General features: G+C 41.0%; 2 protein-coding genes across 7 annotated transcripts in view; one reads left to right on the top strand and one right to left on the bottom strand.

Annotated features, from left to right (window-relative positions):
- svep1 (sushi, von Willebrand factor type A, EGF and pentraxin domain containing 1) overlaps window positions 1–8,324 on the top strand; it is a 146,472-nt gene extending 138,148 nt beyond the window's left edge. For 3 of the 5 annotated variants that reach the window (XR_007448653.1, XR_007448651.1, XR_007448654.1), the window contains 4 exons: window positions 264–359; window positions 3,210–3,303; window positions 3,784–5,694; window positions 7,506–8,324. Coding sequence is in view for 1 of the 5 variants with exons in the window: in XM_049568935.1 (XP_049424892.1) it covers window positions 264–359; window positions 3,210–3,303; window positions 7,506–7,536 (221 nt within the window). In the remaining 4 variants the exon portion in view is untranslated. The remainder of the gene's footprint in view (window positions 1–263; window positions 360–3,209; window positions 3,304–3,783; window positions 5,695–7,505) is intronic. The other 2 variants (XR_007448652.1, XM_049568935.1) reach the window with 2 other exon arrangements.
- txn (thioredoxin) lies at window positions 7,917–20,639 on the bottom strand. Of its 2 annotated transcripts, none has more exons than XM_049568942.1 (5): window positions 20,483–20,639; window positions 18,613–18,717; window positions 17,824–17,889; window positions 9,587–9,652; window positions 7,917–8,322 (listed from the first exon to the last, which is right to left on the bottom strand). In XM_049568942.1, the coding sequence occupies exons 1-5, from the start codon at window positions 20,504–20,506 to the stop codon at window positions 8,257–8,259; spliced, it is 327 nt and encodes a 108-aa protein (XP_049424899.1). In that variant the 5' UTR covers window positions 20,507–20,639; the 3' UTR covers window positions 7,917–8,256. The 2 variants fall into 2 exon arrangements, with proteins under 2 accessions (XP_049424899.1, XP_049424898.1); XM_049568941.1 differs by lacking the exons at window positions 7,917–8,322; window positions 9,587–9,652 and adding exons at window positions 13,459–13,880; window positions 14,108–14,173.
- Between the last annotated feature and the right edge of the window lie 524 nt (window positions 20,640–21,163).

Consider the following 21,163-nt stretch of genomic DNA (forward strand, 5'->3'; position numbering starts at 1 on the left):
TGTTTAAAAAAAATTGTAGCTCCTATTAGTCACTTAGACCAAAAACCATGGGTAAATCGGGTCCAGATTATAAAATACTGAAGTTACCCTTTAAGAAGGGTCACTTCTTCATCAGTACAAAGATATGTTTCTTTCTAGCCTGTGGTCACAAAGATCTCAAATTCCCCAACTGAATCCAGTGTTTGGGATTTCAACAAAGACTGCAGGGGCAGATGACCTGAAATGATTTCCTGTGTACTCTTCTCTCTCCTCTTTAAAAACAGCTATCTGCATCCTGCCGTGCCTGAATGGAGGCCGTTGCGTGGCACCCTACCAGTGCGAGTGTCCCACTGGGTGGACCGGCACACGCTGTCACAGTGGTGAGTTCATGTGTGAGTCAGTGACAGTGAAGGCTTCACATGTTTAGGCTGAGCAAACCTGTCCACCTACTGTGTGCATTAATAGCACAGTGACGTGGGATGTGAGTGCATATACTGAACAGGATTCCCTTTACGTCACTGTCATTATCACCCTGACCCAACTGACTCAGGGGAGTACGCGACAGTTTTTTTTTTTGTTTTTTTTTATATCTACTTGATTATATTCAGCTTTTGAACATTTATAAATAAGTAAATAACAACCTTTAGTGAATAACGATGTAGTCATGTGAGTCAAGTATTAAATGTTCCTTAACTGTAACTTTACTTTAAAAAGTGGGGTAGGCAGTTTAATTTTGGCGTCACTGGGCAAAAATCCCCTCATAAACTTTGAGCACATTGTAATTTAAGAGGACTGAGGGAAAACTAGACTTCTGCACCTCCTCTTGGTTCTGTTTTCAAGCTTTAGAAAAATGTAGGCCATGATGGGAAACTTTGGCCAATCACAGGTCATTTCAGAGAGAGGGTGTTCCTGTTGGCTGTTCTACAAATGCAGATGTGCGTGCGCGTCTTTTTGGCGAAAGCCTGATTCAACAGCAGAGAGTCCTGCAAAGGAAGTTGCTATTCCAGCATTGGCAACAACTGCCTACGCTGCAGCGCACCCAAAAACAGGAAGACGGACTTATCAAAAAGAGAGTTTAACAGAAAGTCTGACAATAAAGAAAACAAAACACATGTCAACATCAACGACATGTTTCAGAGTTGGAGAGATAATGTTGCTAATAGTTTAGCCTTCTGCCAACCAGAGCTTAAGGCTCATGGCTTCATGGCTTCAAGTTCACATTTACGTAGCTAGTTTTAGCTACAGTCTCTGATCACAGTGTGTCCTCCGCCTCATTCCCCGCCGCTAAAGACCACCTTACCAGGAGGACAGACTCCCAGTCAGCAGTTGCAGTAACCTAAATTCAGCCAGCACAAACCCCAGCTCTGGGGGACTGGACAGCTCCAACTCCCCAGTAAACTTTCTGTTGCTGCTGTTACACAGGTTAGACCCAGTGCTGCACCTGGCAAGCAGTCCACTGCGATGAGGAGCGAGGCGAAGAGACCGTGGGGTGGCTAGCTTGCGAATTCTTGTCTCATTTGTGGTCTGATGGCTCTACAATAAAATCAATGTATGGGAAACTCTGGGTCATGTTTTGAAGCGTGTGCATATGCCTGTGGTTGTCTGGTGGGAGGAGCTTAGGGCAGAGAGGGGAGAGCTGCACGAGGAGGGTGTGTTTTCATAATATGCCGTTAGATTTCTGCCTACCTCAGCTTTAAACATTTAACCCTATGGGCCCGAACGACGCATAGTACGTCCAAATTCACACCCGTTCTTCTCTGTGGATTTTCTCCGCGACCGTGCGTCAGAGCGAGAAGCCACGTATATCACGTGAAACAGCGGAACTGTAGCTTTCCGACAAGGCCAAGCACTTGTCGGTAATCCAATGTTTTCACAGTGAAAAAAAATGATAAATTTACAATAAAATGATGTATAACAGAGCTTTCATACAGCTCTGCACACACATTACTGTTGGATGGATTACTTGCGAACACAGACTCGCACAGAAATGCCACGCATATCACATGAAAGCGCAGGAGCAGAGCTTTCCAGTGATACAACACACATCATTGTGCTGTCATCCCATCATGCTATAAATACAGATCAATTGTCTACAAAATAAAAACCTGGGTAATTTCTTTACAATCCATGATACAGATCTTGTTATCAGTCACTTCATATAGTGAGGAATATCGTATCTTACCACGTCTTAGGCTTCCGTGAGTTTCTCCCTGTCTATCCACATTTGTAGTCCAGCTTTCAAGATGAAAATATCTCCATATTGTCCAGTGGACACTCCATCAAACCTTGTATGACAAGACAAGCGCACTTCACCTTTGCGCACCCAGACAACTATAGCCTAATTATGCATGCTGACAGGGCCGTAGTCACCATATACATTGAGGGGGACACGTGCACATAGTAGGACATAGAATGATGGCAAATCTGGTTAGCCCAGATTGTCCTGGAAAAAAAAACAAAAAACAACGAGATATAGCATGTGTATGTAGCCTTTATAATGACTGTGATATGAGCTTAAAAGTAAAGGCAGTAAAAATACCCCAAAAAGGCCTAGGGCCCATAGGGTTAATGATCTGCTGAATTAATATGATTCTCTCCCAGAAGGCCTTTAGCTGTCAGCGTCCCGAGGCTTTAACATGCCCTCTGTGACAAACCCAGATGAAAGAAGTGTTCAGACTTTTATGCCTGTTATTAGAATTTCCCTTTTCATTTTATTAATTTAAATGTCTGTGCTTTACTTGTTTGTACTGACAAATGTGTCTTGCTAACCACCAATTTTATCCATCAATTACAGCGTCAGTGAGTTTATAATAAAGGATGGCATGGAGGAGAAAGAGGAGTGAGCACTTAACCATCTGTCTGTCATGACAGTGTGTTGCAGGTTTTGTTCTCTGAGAGCTCAAAGCAAACACACTGAGCACGAGATGAGTCAGCACTTACCTTCAAGGGCGGTTCCACCTAAATACTACATTTTTCTCTGCCATCTACATTGTGTCAGACGGTTTTCATGTTGACAAAAGAATTACCTTTACCTTTACATTACCTTTACCTTTACCTTTACAATGCAGTAACGCCAGTATCAACATGTTTATAGAACAGGTCGATAAAATGGATCCTTAATGAGGCAGGCAGCGTATTTCCTTCTTCCTTAAAGAGCTACTTCCTTATGAGCAACAGCTTGTTGGTTACAGTGGTGATGATGGTGCTGTGTTTTGTGAATGTGTCCACAGCTGTGTGTTCGTCACCTTGTCTGAATGGAGGCAGATGCATCAGGCCGAACAGATGTCACTGCAGTCCAGGGTGGAGCGGACACGACTGCTCCAGGTGATTAGAGAAGGGTTGTTTTTCTATTTCTTTTCTTTTTTTCTTTTTTCTCTTTTTTTTTTTTTTACACTTTAGTTAGATTTTCAAGACAAACAAAAAACAATCAAATAAATAAAATACATAAAAATAAAAACGATTGTTTTTCATATATTTAAATAAATAGATAATATTTTAATAAAATACTAGAATAACTTGACTTAATTCTTTCACATCAGTGATAAATGTATTACTATATAATTTCATTTCAGTTATTAAAGGGACAGTTCACCCCAAAATAAAAAATCCTATTTTTCCTCTTACCTGTAGTGGTGTTTATCAGTGTAGATAGTTTTGGTTTGAGGCACTGAGTGTTAGAGATGTCAGCCGTAGAAATGTCTGCCTTCTCTCCAACATAATGGAACTAGATGGCACTCAGCTTGTGGCGCTCAAAGTGCCAAAAACATAACTTAAAAAAAACTCAACAGCAATGTCTCTTTCCAGAAATCATGACCTGGTTCCTCAAGATAATCCACAGACCTTCTTGTGAGCAATTTCATGTATGAACTATTTTCTTTCCATTGAATCACACTGATCAACCTTTTTTTTTTTACAAACTAACAAACCTTCCTTTTAATCTTTTTGGTCTTGTCAGTGTCTCAAAGGTTTCTCTGTCCCTTTAATTGAGCATTCTGCAGTGTTTGCTGTTTCGGTGCAGCCTCTGTTACCAGAATGAACTGTATTCCCTTGAGTGTTTTTGTCATCTGTGCATCTTTTGCACACATTACATCAATAAATTAGTCCACTCTTGTTGGATTTCTGCTTGTGGGGCTTTTGTTGCACTTGCTGCACTGCTGTCTGTCTCTCGCCCGCTCACGATGAAACACTATGCACCAGAGACGACGCACAGTAAAACTCTCTCAGTAAGACTCACACACTGAGCTGAAACAAGTGCTCATAATTTTGGTGAATATCATAAATAAACATTTAATTTTGCTGTCGTTTATGGCGTGTGGGGTTTTGCTGTGGGCGGGGCTCAGCCTCTGCTCTTACAGACAGAGTGTTAACGATGGCTGCACTTGTTGCGCCACTACATGAAACTTTTGTGAGTAAAAACACCTGTGTGACCGCTGACGTTTAACAAAGATGTGGATCGGGCTGTATATAGCTCAGTACAGCTGATCCTGATCAGTTAAAAAATGGCTTGATGTCCTGATGGCACTTCTTAAGAAACACTGTTGAAACAAGTATAAGTGACTAATCTTTCAGTTCATACTTTAAGCTTTGATGTTTGACTTTAATATAATCGCCTATAGTAATGTGCAAATTAAATGGACAGTTAGAGGACAGTTGTCTGAACATGAAAACAAATATTGGGACACACATTTATTGGAAAGCCTGAATCCTAGTGGCCCCCCATTTAAACATTTATTGAATATTTACCTTTTTTTTGTTGTCGCGGTTTTTGATCGTGCACAATGCAGACACACACAGAATAATCACTCTGCTCCGCGCTCTTCTCTTGTGTGCGCTTTGCCAGGAGCGTCTTTGTCAACGGTTTTATTACAAAGTGATGGTGATATCATTCCTGTAACACTCGTTTTCCGTTGCTGGCGATCCAATTGAGAGGCCAAATCCTGCAGAGTTCATAAGTTTGTGTGTTCAGACACCCACAAACCAAACTGATCACTCTTACTGCTCAGTAGCTTCAGAGCTGATGGAGTGGCTTGATGAGGAGGAGTCAAAGAATCATGCGAAGAATAGGAGTCCGAACTTGGATATTAGTGCGCATGTTGTAAGGTCAGTTGGGGTTGCCAAAAACATTCTGGGAAATCTTAACTTGTATCAACAGTGAAAGTGGATTTTTCTGTCACTTATAAGTCATCTTAATGGGAAAACAATTATATTTCTGAGAAAGGGAGAACCTTTTATCTTTTATCTCTAACACTTACTCGTAAAAGAGAGTGTCCAGTGTGTAGGATTTAGGGAGATATACTGGCAGAAATGGAATAGTATATAGTAAGTATGTTTTCTTTAGTTTATAATCACCTGAAAATAAGAATAGTTGTGTTTTCGTTACCTTAGAATGAGCCGTTTATATCCACGTAGAGAATAGGTCCTTGTCCACGGTGTCCGCCATGTTTCTACAGTAGCCAGGAATGGACAAACCAAACACTCTAGATGGGGCCATTCGCATTTTCCAAGTCGGCCACCATAGTTAGCAGCCCCTCCGCAACGACCAATGTCAGAAAAAAAAAAGATTTTTTTAAAAATGTGAAACTACTTTATTCAGTGTTTTTACTGGTTTAAATCACCAGGTCCATTTGTTTTGGAGAGGGAGGCACCTCCGCGGATAATTCGGCTCCCGGTAAAAACCTTCTGAACATCTGGATCTTAAGTTATCAGAGAAAAAAGGTGAGCACACATTAGCAGGTGCTGGGCGAGCTGCCAAACAGCGTCGGCACTGATTTGTAACGTGAAACTGCTTTATTCAGTGTTTTTAGCGGTTTAAATTCACCGGGTCCGTTTTATTTCGGAGAGGAAGAGACCTCTGCGGATTATTGATCCTTCACTAAGTCCCGCCCGGACGCAGACTGGCCAATCATAACGTAGCATTGGGCCGGCTCAGACCAGGGTCCGACAACAACACAGCTGTGCTCCATTGACTGTAATGTAATCATTTCAGATTTCCTTCATTTTCAGGCTGGTTTTGTGGATTTGGAGCTAAATGTTGTGCCTGGGGCACGTCGTGTATTAATGACACTCGTTACCTGGAGAGGTTGGAAGAAGATATACGTTTCTTCCCTGTTCCAAAACCAAAATCAGACCCTGAAAAGTGTAGGGTTATCTAGCTAGCTACTGAAGATATAGCCTACTGAATGTATACACATGCTGCTTTTGCTTTTTAATGATTATAACAGTGAAACAAAGGCCGACCCTGCTGTACAGGAACCAGTGAAGGGAAGCAGGGGAACTTTGCTCATATTCAACCAGCTGTGTGTCATCACCAGATGAATACGGTTCATCTGCACACACTGTGATGACACACAGCTGGTTCAATATCAGCAAAGTTTCCCTTTATACTCATTGTCTTGTGTGGCGATCAGCAGTGATGTGGTGGGTCACTTTGACACTGTGATCTGTAGCCTATAGTTCGGCTTTAGCTTCTAACTATCTTTGTCTTTTTAACCTGTTGTTGCTGCTGAGTCAGTTTGACATCCTGGATATATCCTTCAAACACACACTGTAGACCCCTCTGTCTGCTTCTCTCTGCAATCACTGTTTCATTTCTCCAAAAATATGATCGTATTTCTTCAGGGAGTGCAGTTAGTTACAGGGTGGGCTCCATGCTTACTCTGACAACTTGTCGGACCATCACAAAGGGGCGGGGCTTAGCAAAAGGCCAATTCAGCTCCTGGTAAAAACCTGAACAATGAACACTGAAGGATTCTAACTGGGAGAAGTTACAGCTGGTTGAAATCAGCAGTCCTCACCGCTAGATGCTGCTAAATCCACCTAAATCTTACACACTGCTCCTGTAAATATTGATGGGTAATACAGAGGTGATAGGTGGGAACATGTACTCTTAGACAACGGTGAAGATACTCCACTCTGAGTAAAAATCCTGCATTCAAAACCATACCAAAGTAAAGGTACTAAAACTAGATGTACTCATTGTGCAGTAAAATGTTCCCTGTCAGTGTTTTGCTTTTATATCTAATGTTTTGGGATAAATATTCATTACATTAATGTGTATACTGCATTTTACTGCTGTAAATGTGTTAGGTTGTGCTCATTTTTACTCCTTTAAATACTGTTGGGTAGGTTAATCTATAGCAATGCATCATATTCTGTAAGATCATGTTCTGAGAGGTCAGCTTTTCACAGGCCTGTTTTCAGCTCCATGACGACGCAAGTCCACCTCATCCAAGATTATTTTTTAAGAGTTTATTTATCTTAACAAGTAGAAGAGTTCCGTCAACACTTAATCTGTCAGTGTATCAGGAAAAACTGGACTGGAAATGATGAGAAATTGTTATTTGAAGAGTAACTAAAGCTGTCAGACATGTAATGGAGTAAAATGTAGAATATTTGTCTCTGAGATGTAATGGAGTATAAATATAAAGCTGCGTAAAATGGAATTACTGGAGAACGAGCACCTTGATTTCATGCTTATGTACAGAACTGACTAAATCACTGTTTCTCTGTCTTCCTTGTCTTTGCAGGAAAAGAAAATCAGGTTACTATCACTTCTAAAGGTTCCATTCAGCTCCATGTGAATCATCTTATGAAGGGAATTCTTGTATAGTTAACTGACACACTTGTAAACCATTCATTCTCATCTCTCTGCAAAGGCAAAGCAAGAACCATTTTGTAAAATAAAGCTGTATTTTTTCATATAGAGACTCAACAGTATTAAACATATGCTGCTATATACTTGTATGATGTGTAAAAACTATTGATGTGATTGTCCAATGTATATGTGTAAACTATTCTCACATTTTTATTAAAGCATAAAATACCATTACATGCTCTTGTACTGATCAGATTTGTTGCTCTTACAGCGAAGGGTTGTGTATCTCAGTCATGGTCTGCGGTGCTTGGTGCATTCAAGCGTGAATAAGAGGAGGACAGAGTTCCTGTAACTCATCTTCATTTATTAAAACCACCTTGTTTAAGACAACATACAAAGAAAGTTCAGGAGTTTGTCCAGAGCTAAGCCAATCTCTCGTATAAAACAGAATTAAAAAGGGTTTTAATAAAATTTCAGCCAGTTGTTAAAACAGTCAATACGTACATTGAACTGACAGGACTTAGAGTACGTCACCAATACATGAGTGCAATAAATTATTATTGCCAGGGTGGAATGGAAGAGCTGATGGTTATTGTACACAACATGAAACTGGAATTTCTTGGGCATGTACAGTGGCTACTGTGGTTCATACGATGAGGGTGTGTCGACTGGTCAGTGGAACTTTATGTTCTGAACTCTACCACTTTTTCAGTCAGTGTATCTTGGTTTGCACCAGAGAACTCGAACACCTGAAAGACAGAACAGACAAGAGGGTTAAAGACAGATTTAATCTAAAAACAAATTTACAGTGATACGCATTAAAATGAACTTTGAATAATTAAATTATAATTCATATTTAAGAAAAAAAAAATATATTTCATATATAGAAAATATTTAACACTGACAGCTAGCATGTACAATTGTTACTGCAGTCTGAATCCAAAATATTGGACTTGAAGCTTACACGCGTTGCCAGGTTGAAAACACTAAACCTACACGAGCGATAAACGAGCAAAACATTATACTTTGACAATGACGACAAGTTGATGAGCTAATTTATATATTTGCAATTTACTGTTAGCAACTGTCACGCTCATGGTTTCTGAGGTAGTGAACCTACGCATTTGTACGTTACTATGTAGCGGATGTGTTGAAAATTTAACTTTCAACAATGTCGTGGTCTATATGTGGTTATATGTTTAGGTACAAAATAAATTTGGTTATGGTCAGGGGAAGATTGCGTTTTTGGCTTGAAATACCCGCACAATTGCCGCAATATACCTCAAAAAACACCTAGGTTTGGTGGCACAAACGTCACAGGAAACTCTGCAATGCGTCGCTAAAAAACTTCCATGTTCAGTGGCACGGATGATGCGGCAACATGTCACAGGACACACTGAAAAAAATTATGCCACTGAATCTCTTTCTTAAAAAAACAAAACAAAAAAAAAACCACACACACACCCAGGTTTGGTGGCACAAATGTGGCAGGAAACACTGATGCATCACTGAAAAACATCCTGGTTTGGGAGCAGGTTTGCTGCCTTGATATTTCAGCTGAACGCACCAAAGAAAGGTGTTCATGTTAATGTTGAACTGGTGATACTTGGTTTTTCTTTATGTGGGCTAATCTCTATAGTCTGTGCAGTGCAGAAAAGGTAGGCTAATCCTAACCCCAACCCCTGCCTACATTTTCACGTGTTCTGACCCTATTCTTGTGTTAGATTTCCAGTATCAGCAGTACTCTGGTCATGAAGCTTTTAAAGAAGATGCCCAGCTTTTTAGGTCAGGTAGAATCGAATGTTATCTCTATTGATCCAGTTTATTTGCTTGCTTCTACTGCATGTCTGTATGTTTCCTATCTGGCACATTAGGTTGTCGAAATGAGCTGAGGGCAGAATCACACTGGTGTACACCAAAGGTTTGGGTCTCGAGAGGATATTGCATATTGTACACTTAGTAAGAAGTGATAATGTGTCAGTGTTTCCATCTGTGCTGTATGTTCACACTTACCTTCGATCCATTCTTGAAAAACATGAATGTGGGCATGCACTGAATCCCGCAATGTTCACTCACCTCCTGAAAAGAGCAAAAAGAACAGTCACACCACAGAGGCAACAAAACCTGTCTTCTTTAAGGAACAAAAACAATACAGGGATGTACAATATTGAAAATAAAGACTATTGAACACACTCAACACAGAAATGTCTGAAGCGTAGTCTCTGTAAATGCTGCCTGACTGGATTTGTCCAGTCATCCAGATACTAGACAGCAACCAGGAAACATTTATGAGTTATTAAATGACCAGGACATCAGAGCCTCTCCCTCCAGCTTCACTGTTTTCCCACAGAATCAACACCAGCTGTTTTTTTTGTTTTTTTTTAATATACAGACAGTTACAGGAATAAGCTGGGGCCTGTTCCAATGGACGTATTTACCTATTAAGTTACCCGGAAAACAGTGTCGCCACAAGGCTGTGAAAACAGGTTTTCCTGGATTTTAAAAACACCCATACCAATATCTCAGCTGCATTACACTTAACCAAGATACTGACATGAAATTGAAACGTTGACCCTGATATATGCACAGGATAAGCATTTTTAACTCTTTTCTTCAGTGGTGATCAAATTGAGAAACAAACCCTGCAGAGTGTATACATAAAGGAGTGTTCTGACGGCCATAGATCAAACTGATCACTCTCAATTGCTCAGTAGCTACAGACATGTAGGACTGGCTGGATGTGGAAGAGTCAAAGACACACCTGCACATTATGTATCATCTGAATCACGTATACAAGGAAAATATGAATTAGGTTTCCCCATGTTCCATGTAAACCTCCTATCATGACAGGCAATCTGGGAATTTCTCACTTGAATCGACACTGGGAGTGGATTTTTCAATCGGTCAAGAGTTATCTTAACTGGTCAAGCGTACGCACGCTTTCAAGTGGACCTTCAGAGCATCTTAAATACCTTTCCCAGAGCTTACCAGCTCCTGGGACTTTCCCTAAACCTAAAAGAGACTCAGATTTTACACCAACCAGCACCTGGCAAACCCTCCCAAGCCCTCACAACATGTATGGACAACATCATCTTGGAGAATGTGAATCACTTTTACCTACCTTGGCTGAGGAAGAGAGTGTTTGAGGATCAGGACATCCAAACCAAGACCAAACTCCACGTCTATCAAGCAACAGATGTGCCTTCCCTGCTTTATGGGGCTGAAAACTTGACCACCTACAGCAGACATACAAAAACCCTAGAGCAGTACCACCTGTGATGCCTTCGGAAGATCCTTCAAATCAGCTGGGAAGAAAGGTGAACTAATGTCAGCATCCTAAAGGAATCCAACAAGCCCAGTATCACCACAACCAACCATTACTGCCATCAGATGCCATGGATGGGTCGTGTCATTCGCATGCCAAATACCCAACTCCCCAAACAAGTGCTTTAAGACCAACTGGCTGAGGAGAAATGCGCCCAAGGGGGACAGAAAAAGAGGTACAAAGACAACATCAAAACCCACCCGAGAAAGTGAAACTTCAAACTTATCAACTTGGAGTAGGTGGCTGTCAACAGAAACCTATGGAGCAGGATGGTCTATGAAGGCTCAGCACATCAAGAAAAGGACCTCCAATGTGCTGAGGAAAAAAGGGGCAACAAAGAAGGAGAGATCAAACACCCAAATGAAAGCAGTACTGTAATGCCTTTGTAAGATCCTTTGGATCAGCTGGGGAAAGAGGTAAACTAATACCAGTGTCTTGAAAAACCCCCCACAACTATTACCTGGCACCAGTTACCATAGACGTCATACACATGCCAAACACCTGCCTTCTGAAACAAATGCTTTACAGCCAACTGAAAGAAGGGAAACACACTCAAGGAGGACAGAAAAGTGGTAAAGAGACAACATAACAACATAACTTCAACCTCAACAACTGAAAGAAGGTGGCTCTCAACAGAAACCTTGGGAGCAGGATGGTCCATGAAGGCTCAGCACAGCAAGAAAAGGACCTCCACTGTGCCACAGAAAGAGAGAGGCCACAAAGAAAGGAGAAATCCAACAAGACAGGAGCAGTACCACCAGTAATGCCCTTGTCAGACCCTTAGGATCACCTGGGACGATAGTTTGTCAGTGTCTTGGAGGAAGCCAACAACCCTACTATCACCACAGCCATTACCCAGCACCAGTCATGATGGATGGACCACGTCATACACATGCCAAATACCTGCCTTCTGAAACAAATGCTTTACAACCAAGCAAAGAAAGGAAAACGCACCTAAGGAGGACACAAGTCATACAGAAAAAGTGGTAGAAAGACAAGATCAAAGCCCACCTGAGAAAGACACTTAAATCAACAGAAATCTTTTGAGTTGGACGGTCTATGAAGGCTGAGTACAGCAAGAAAAGGACCTCCAATGTACCGAGAAAAAAAGAGTTGACAAAGAAAGAGAGATACACCTCAAAAATGGGGGGCGCACCAGCAGCAATAACTCTGAGATCCTTAGGATCAGGGAAGATACATGTAGGTGAACTTATGACGGAATCTTGGAGCAACATAACCAGTATCACCACAACCATCACCTGGCACCAGTTATGATAGACCATGTCATTCACATGCCAAACACCCGCCTTCAGAAACAAAATGCTTTACGGCCAGCTGAAGGAGGAGAAACAAAGAAAGGAGAGGTCCATCACCAAAATGGCTCCTTGAAGTACCACCAACATGCCACCAGCCACAAATATCACCATGTGCAACGTGCAACAGTACATGTTGATCAAGGCCTGTACAGCCACCTGGAGACCCACAAATGATCAGACTCACCAACAGCAGCACAATCGTACTCAAAGGAGAGGCGATAGGTAGTGATCGCTGATGATGATTGAGAGGTGACAAGTAGAAACACTTCTCTTAAGTGAAGCAGTGTTATGAAATGATCTATGAAAAGCTGGACTAGTAGGACCATTTCAGGATCATTTTAAACCAAATTTGAGTGATTTTTTAAAAATATTTTTCTTATGCGAACGTTACAGGTAAGAATAAAGGTAAGTAGTATATATGTGGTCCCATGCAGAAGTAGGTTTTATGTTGAAATATGGCCATTTTAGAGTGAGTTAGGTTAATCGACATTTTGCCAACAGGTAAGTCCAAGTATATAAAGGAGTGTTAGCTTCAGTGATAGGTTTAAAAGAATTGCATTCTTGGAACCCATCAGCTGTATTCGGCGCCTGACTTCCAGCAGATGGCGATACAGCCTCTGGGGGCAGACCCCCGATTTTTTGGCATTCCGGTTTGAGTAGGTGAATTTCTGTTTCCGACTTCCGTTTATATATACACAAGTAAATATGCTGAACCATTGCGATGGATTGAGTTTGCAGTGACGCCAATTATGTTCCGCCTCGTTAGTTCACCGCACGGAGCGTTTATCCTTGCAATAACTGCAGCCAGCTCAAACGTGATTGATCTAGCACCAGAAACCAGGACTCTTACGCTCTTCTTCCAGAGGCAAGATCTCCGGGGTTTGCCTACAGACTCTACATTCACTGAATGTAGAATCTGTATACGGAGACTAAAAGAATTGTAACATCAGAAATGTCAAGCTTGATTCATTGTGATAAAACGAAAAGATGGATTAACTGAAGTCGATAAAATGTTTGTGGCAATTTAGACCTCAAATTCAAATTCAAGACTATTTCATGACTTTTACTACCTAATGTTTATGAAACTCTGAGGACCTGCAGACACCCTGGTTTTACGCAGCATAAAGTACCATTAAACACTTTTACATGATCAAATTCTTTCGTCTTACAGCGAGGGGTTGTGTATAAAAGTCATGTTCTGTGGTGCTAAGTGCATTCAAATGTGAATACAGGAGAGTACGAAGTTTTTGTAACTTATCTGTATTTATTAAATCCACCTTGTTGAACACAACATCCAAAGAAACTTCAGGGGTTAGTCAGGAGCACAGCCAATCTGTGATATTTAACAGAATTAATAGTGGTCATCAGATTTTATTCAAATTTCAGATCAGAAAGTCAATACATACTCTGAATTGACAGGACTTAGAGTACGTCACCAATACATGACGAGTGCAATACATTATTATTGCCAGGATGGAATGGAAGAGCTCATGGTTATTGTATACAACATGGAACTGTAATTTCTTGGGCATGTACAGTGAGCAACAGTGGCTACTGTGGTTTATACGATGAAGGTGTGCGTCGACTGGTTGGTGGAACTTTAGGTTCTTAACTCTTGCAGCTTGCCACCCAGTTTGTCTGGGTCAGAACCAACGACCTCCGTCACCTGAAACACAATGCAGACAGGAGGGTTAAAGATAGCTTTACTTAAAAAAATGTACACTATGTATTTAAATTTACTTCATAAAATAATTTTTTAATAAGACTCTACAAGAATGATAATGCTGTCCTGAATCTGCTGGATGTGTAAATGAGCAGCATATTACAACTTTATAAAAAAATAAATAAAGCGTTGTCAGTGTTTCCATCTTTGCTGTATATTTTCGTGCTTACCTTCTTTCCATTCTTGATAAATATGAATGTGGGCATGGCCCTTATCTCCCACTTTGTAGCCACGTCCTGAAAAGAGCAAAAAGGAATAACATTCAATGGACTGAGTCAAAAACACTGCTACACAATGGTAACGGACTGTTCAAGATTGGATGGATGGATGGATGGATGGACGGCCCAAAGAGACCAATGCATGTGGGAAGCACCCATTAGGAACTGTAGTCAACAAGACTTTGTCTTCTTTAAGGAGCATAAACATGTTGGGAATACAGTAATGTACGATACTAAAAATATTAATAATTGAATACCTTCAAGCAAAAAATGTCTGAAGCATAGCCTCTAACAAGATAGTACTAGATGGTCGAAAACCGCTGATAGACACTAGACAGCAAACAGGAGACTACTGTAAGTTATTATATGAACAGGTCATCCAAACCTCTCCCTCCGTCCTCACTGCTGGTCATAGTTTTTTGTAGAATGTATATCAACCTACAAACTGTATGTTTAACCATACATAAATATCACTGCCTGACCAATATTGGATATTTTAGACCAATATCAATTGTAAAAAGCAAAAATTAACAGATTACCGATATGGCTGCAAATATAATGAATTTCTGAGCTGGAAAGAAAATGGACCTTTTCAATGTAGATTATGAACAAATTTTTCAGGAATATGACTATGCGAAGGTACTCGGACGACTGCTTTCTTAAATGATTTTATTCCAAGAATATCAAACATTATTATACACTGAGACAATTTAACTGGATTTGCTAGACCCCTGGCTTTTGCTGGTGTTGCAGACCACTACATCACCAGTAGTCCCACACCTTACTAGGTCCCACACCTTACTAAAGAACATTTTATTGAAGCTAGAGACTTTTCAGATGGCCATTTTTCAAATATAAACAGCTAATTTAACCGATCACATATTTTTTAAGAGTAAAAATTTATCTGAAAACGAACTTTGAAACATATGTGGTACAAAACCACGCACTCACAACCCTATGGAGCTTGTTTAAGATTCATGCTATAGCTTACTGACTTTTGGTTTGCTGCTGCCAAGTCAACATATTACTGGCAGCAGCGACATTACACCACAGTCTGCTTTTCACTTTCAGGGGAAACTTTAAATGGTGGAAACTTTTAAATTTTAATTTTTGTATATGTAACAACTGTAATTGTATGGTTGAAGGGCGTTTCAAACTGCAAATCCTGAGCCAAATATTTTGTTGTAAACACATGCTCGCACATTAGCTTCCACTCAGCTGACAAGGTATACAGTAGCTACGGGGTTAGCAAGTTAGCTAATGTAGCAAATGAGTATGACAAGTTTGTTTAAGTTAAGTTCAAGTTTATTTACTTTATTAATCCCCTGAGGGGAAATTCAACGTTTTCAGTCTTGCTTGTCAATTACACACAGGTCTGAAAGACACACACATGCACAAACAGGACCTATACATGCACAAAGTGGAGAGATCTCAGAGTGAGGGGGCAGCCCTTTGGTCAGGCACCCCGAGCAGTTGGGGGGTTCGGTGCCTTGCTCAAGGGCACCTTGGCAGTGCCCAGGAGGTGAACTGGCACCTCTCCAGGACTCGAACAGGAGAACCTCCGGTTCCCAACCCAAGTCCGTATGGACTGAGCTACTGCCGCCCCTGTTGTCATGGGTCTCACCAACTAGGTAACAATGTAGCGTGAAATTAACAATTAACTGACTCAATAGTAGTCTGCTGAGCTGCAGAAAGATGCTCTAATGCTTACCTTTTAATGTGCTACGTTACAGACCATACTGACAAACTATAGCTGGCTAGCATGACATGGCAGTTGTCAGGTACAGGGTTAATGTTTTATTAGGTATAGTGAAAAGGGAAAAGATGGGGTCATTGTTTATTAAACTTTCCAGTGTGTACTTAAACTAGTTCGTAACTTACCGTGAAGAGATCGCTTGACTTCGCACTCACAGTCTGATCAGCTGAGCTGAGCATTACAATGATTGAGTTGGAGCGCGCTCTGCTCTCTTTGCTGCCTAATCCACGTTACGGACAAGCCCCCGGGTCGGGGATGATCAATGCCAGAATATTAGTCACGGCAAGGTAACATCAACAATCGCAGCTAAAGGCTGATTCACGCTTGGGCACCCGATGCTTTTAAAGAGTGCAGGTGTTTGACTGCCCAACCATAAATCAGACTTAACACTATGTTTACATGCACAATTATTCCACAATCATTCCAAATATGTCAGTATTCTTAATTCCATATTGGTCATGCCAACAGCATATTCTGCTTTGATATTAATAAATTAGCCCTTATTGTAAAGTCAGCATTTTCTGATTAGGCCTGTGGGATATGATATGATGGTATTATCTGGCTTTTAAAGACATTGTTTAGACATGTATACAGCATAGTAGAAATATTGTCTTTTTTGGAATAAGGGCAAAAACCAAAATATGTTGTGCATGTAAACACAGTCACTGACAAGAAATGTTAGCTAGCTAGCAATACACGAGTCACCAACTAACAGACACAACACAGTCTAAATGCTACACATAAAAAAAAAAAAAAAAAAAACATGACTAACTTACTTTTCCGCTGTCAAAACACTGTCTCTTCATAGTCTCTTCTTTGCACAGGACGAAAAAATTCTTTTGACTTGCCCCGACGCTGAGAGTGCCTCGTTTGGAGAGGTCTGTCCAATTTGTTAATATTTTACCCACATAGAACACATAAAGGCCTCTCCTATGCAATTTAAGATGGCTTTGGTGAAACCAGTGTATATATCTTCCTTGTATTTTATGTTTTGACATTAAACATGTGATCGAGAGAGGGGATCCTAGAACACATGCAGTCTTTTCCAAAGCGACACAATTGGCCAGTGGTGGTGGTGGACCACAAACTGCCACACCAGGTACCTGTAAAGTCCACCACCTTTGGTGACCCAATAAAACCAGGTCTGTTCACCATTTTGAGTCACAAAAATGGTGAACAGACCTGGTTTTAACTCTATGGTATGCGAATTATCTCTATCTTTAACCTTAATCTAAAAACATGTTCATGGTCTGTGGTTGCGGCAACGTTGTGTGACTAAACAAAGCCCTTCTGTAAGAACATGTGTCACGGTTACCACCTGTGGTTATAACAAGCCACTGGATCAGTCATTCTGCAAAAAAGCTGTTCTGCCTCTTTAAGAGTGCTGCTAATGTTTAAGTCTTACAGGTAATGTATTTGCATTTTTAATCCCAACTTTAAAATAAGAAAACAATTATGGAGGCAAAATGTGTTCTCATGTTTTCAGCCGGGAGACAGAAAAACTTTGCACTTTGGTCACATGAACAAGCTGTGGCTCCACATGGCCTGGTGAAATGGATTTCATGAATAGTCCACATTGCTCTGAGTATTAATGACATGGTAACGCCCTTCAAGACCAGGAAAAGGACATTAATGTAATCCTTCTCTCGCATAACACCAGACCCTCCTTTACAATTCCCAACAGCTGGTCACTGTTACAGGTGTGCTTAACATAGATCTTTTTGACTTCTAAAATGTCGTATGAACCAGAACAGCATTTACAGGTTTTCCCCCTAACATGGAGAAGACACTGTACATATGCTGCTATGTGTTGAGAATTTCTGTACTAGCAGCTGTTGTAGTAAGCCTAATTGTGCTTCAGACGTCAAACATAAATAACTAAAAAGGAAAAAAAAAAACCACACACACTTACCTGAGCATCATCCACATCCACCTTCAGGAAAATCACGTTCTTGTTTTCAGCCTTATTCGACAGTTCCTGCAAGAGAGTGGATCAATGAGCATTCAGGACGCGCAGACAGTATGATACTGATGTATTTCTGTTCCTGATTTACAATAAGTCTACAGGGAAAGACATCTGACATCTTGGCTCTATGATTTATTTAGGTTATGCACAACCATCACATTTCATTTTCCAGTTAAGCAGACATTTCCTACATAAGACTGGAACAGCTTAACAAAAGGTTGTCTGAGCAACAAGAGATGCTGCCCTCGAGCAACACTTGTCCCTGAGGAGAGGGCTCCCTTTAGCAACTAACAGTCTGGAAACATTTGTTTTACAAAGGCTGCAACTACGATGTGTCTAAATCTAAAATATCTCATAGCCACGGGAGTTATAAATGTGACCAACACTGTCTCTAAAAATATTTGTTGGCTTAAAATGATTCCAATTTATAAAGGAATACTTTTTGTGCCCATCATCTAGTTTACATTTTCTCCACTCCTCCACAGTTCCCTTGTTCATACAGATATATATCATATTTTTAACATGTGTATGTATATATGTGTGTGTGTGTATATGTATATGTATATGTATGTATATATATATATATATATATATATATATATATATATATATATATATATATACACACACACACACATATACATACACATGTTAAAAAAAACATTCATAAAATGATCTTCTTTCAGCTTTAACTATGGTTCTGATAAGACTTGAGTGCCAAAATCGTCTTCTTACTTCGAAGTGTGGGCCAATCTGTTTACAGGGACCACACCAGGAGGCTGTGAAGTCCACCACCACCAGCTTGTCTCCAGCTTCCTTCAGGATTGCATTGAATTCCTCCTACAGGAAATGAAAACAGATAATGTCAGCAATTTGTTTTGATCACACCGCGATGGATTAAGTGACCTGAACTCAGTTGTTGCAGCTTACATTCGCCACAGTGATAATGTTGATAAGCAATCTGTTGTACTTATTGCTGGCTGCTTATACCATTAAGCATTATTTGGTCAGTGGCTACCGTTGCTGCTAATTCAAATCCAACATTTCCTTCATGTGCTGGTGGAGGTGTTCCGGGCACGTCCCACTGGTAGGAGGCCCCGGGGCAGACCCAGAGCACACTGAAGGGATTACGCATTTCATCTGGCCTGGAAACACCTGGAGTCCCCCAAGAGGAGCTGGAAAGCGTTGCAGGGGAAAGGGACATCTGGGGTGTTTTGCTTGGCCTGTTGCCCCCGCAACCCGGCCCCGGATAAGTGGATGAAAATGGATGGATGGATGTCTTCAACTATACACAACAGTGTAGTGGTGGGTTATGTGCAGGTATACCTACCTCTTCTGTCCATTTACAGTATCAGCCATAAAGCCATTGGAATATATGAGAGTATACTCACTTCCTCCTCAGTAACCTCTTCAGCCATCTAGTTGCACACCCACCTCATCAACAACCACTGCACCACTTACTATACCAGAGGGCTTTCACTTTGAGAGTGTGTCACCAAACCAGCACAACCACACCATATCACACATGCTTAAAACAAAAGCAGCTCATTCATAAAACTCAGTAGGTGATTTTAAATCCAAATATTGTACTTCAATACTTTTACAACTCTGTATATAAGATGTGCATCCTGGAAGAGGGATCCCTCCTCTGTTACTCTTCCTAAAGTGTTTTGCCTCATCCCATTACCTCTCAGGTACAATTGTTCTTTTTGTAGATATCCAAAATAAGCTGTTACACGCTATTTATAGCTGACAGTCAGCTCCATTCAGTGTGTGATCTGGATAGATGCCAATGCTAAGTTGATATTTAAAACAAAACTACTCTTTCACTTGCGATATCAGAGCACTGCAGCGGCTATGCCAAATAGTGCACTCGTGTGTTCATTGTGTTTAACCGCCACACATACATCGTCCGCTCTCGGTAATCACAATATAGGTATTAAAATATGCTCTATAATAGGAAAGCTCATTACAGGTCCCACCCGAGCATCCTGTAGCACCCAGTGGACGGGTATGGCCTGCTGTGGATGGCCCCACTATCCAGCATGATGCAGCAGCACAGACGTTAGCTACAAGTTGCTCCAGCGTTAGCATCTGTATCCGTCACTTTAAGCTAACTATACAGGGTACTTTAAGACTAACGTTACAGTGGAGACTATGCAACGACGTTTCCATGTGTAAAAACCTGGCGTGACAAGCATTTCCACTGCAACTTAACATTATTGGCAACCCGCTTGTCTACAAATGGCAAAGTCCACAGTCGCTCACATGGTGGCGGCTAACGTTATCAATCCACAATGAATCACCCAATCAACGAACTCGGAGGCTAACGTTATAGCTTTACTCTTACTGTTAAGTCATAATAGGAGGGATGTAATAAAAAAAAAAATCAACTCTCAGTCAAATTAACATGCTGGAAAAATAAACTCTTAATGTGGAGAATGGGTCACGAGAGGAGGGGGGACGTGCGCGCGGCTGCTCGGTCCGTGGGAGCACCACATCATCACCCGTTGGTTAGCCAAAACATCCACTAATGTTAAAATGGCGGCTTGTAACAACGATAAAAGCTAAGCCGGAGAATAAAACTCTTGGGGAAAAAACTTACCAAAGTTTCCACCTGGCGAACCATGGCTGCTGTATGGACGTGTCTCCGGACGAAAGACAAGCGGCTGAGCTTTGGGAATCTCTTTCTCCACTCGACACACCGCGGTTATATTGAGGCTGTCAAACGACTCAGCCTCCGCCCAAACCGCCACACCGGAAACTGGCGCGCTTCAAAATAAAAGTCGTCGTCGTCTTTAAAGCGCGTTAAAGCGATGGGTGTGTGCCCCGCATGTGAATACGCGTTAACTGCACTTTGATTTTTGACACATTTCACTGCTCATATATCATTTGTTATGATTCTGTGTTCGGCACTGCAACGCTTTCTCAAAGAAAGACCTTTATTTTGAAAGTTGTCAGCGACGTAAGATTTTCCACTTTTGTCGCTTTACGCCTGAAATGGTTGCACGCTGCTGGGTGGTGCCGTTTTTAATGTCATCAGCGTAACTAAGGGATTTGGTCAATACTCGATACTAGATACTAGAGTCACATGTTGTCTCCCGATCAATGTATGGATTGCCTCTGTGTGCTTTGTAAGCCTTTGCTTTAAAGTCAATAAAGAGATTAAGCTGACTTTACACAAAAAAAGGCTCCGCACACGTTCACAAATTAATAGGATTTTCTTTAATTTACCGATTACATCACCTGGTATGATGGTTTGGTTTTGTATATCTTATTTTTCTAT

The sequence above is a fragment of the Epinephelus fuscoguttatus genome, linkage group LG23 (genome assembly GCF_011397635.1).
Source record: "Epinephelus fuscoguttatus linkage group LG23, E.fuscoguttatus.final_Chr_v1".
Classification (NCBI taxonomy): domain Eukaryota; kingdom Metazoa; phylum Chordata; class Actinopteri; order Perciformes; family Serranidae; genus Epinephelus; species Epinephelus fuscoguttatus.

Excerpts from the sequence above, each read along its gene's own strand:
- txn (XM_049568942.1), bottom strand. The coding sequence starts at position 20,506 with ATGGTTCGCCAGGTGGAAACTTTG. Across the intron at positions 17,890-18,612 it reads AGATTGGCCCACACTTCGAA|GAACTGTCGAATAAGGCTGA; the intron begins GTAAGAAGACGA and ends ACTCTCTTGCAG. Across the intron at positions 9,653-17,823 it reads TGGATGTGGATGATGCTCAG|GAGGTGAGTGAACATTGCGG; the intron begins GTAAGTGTGTGT and ends TGCTCTTTTCAG.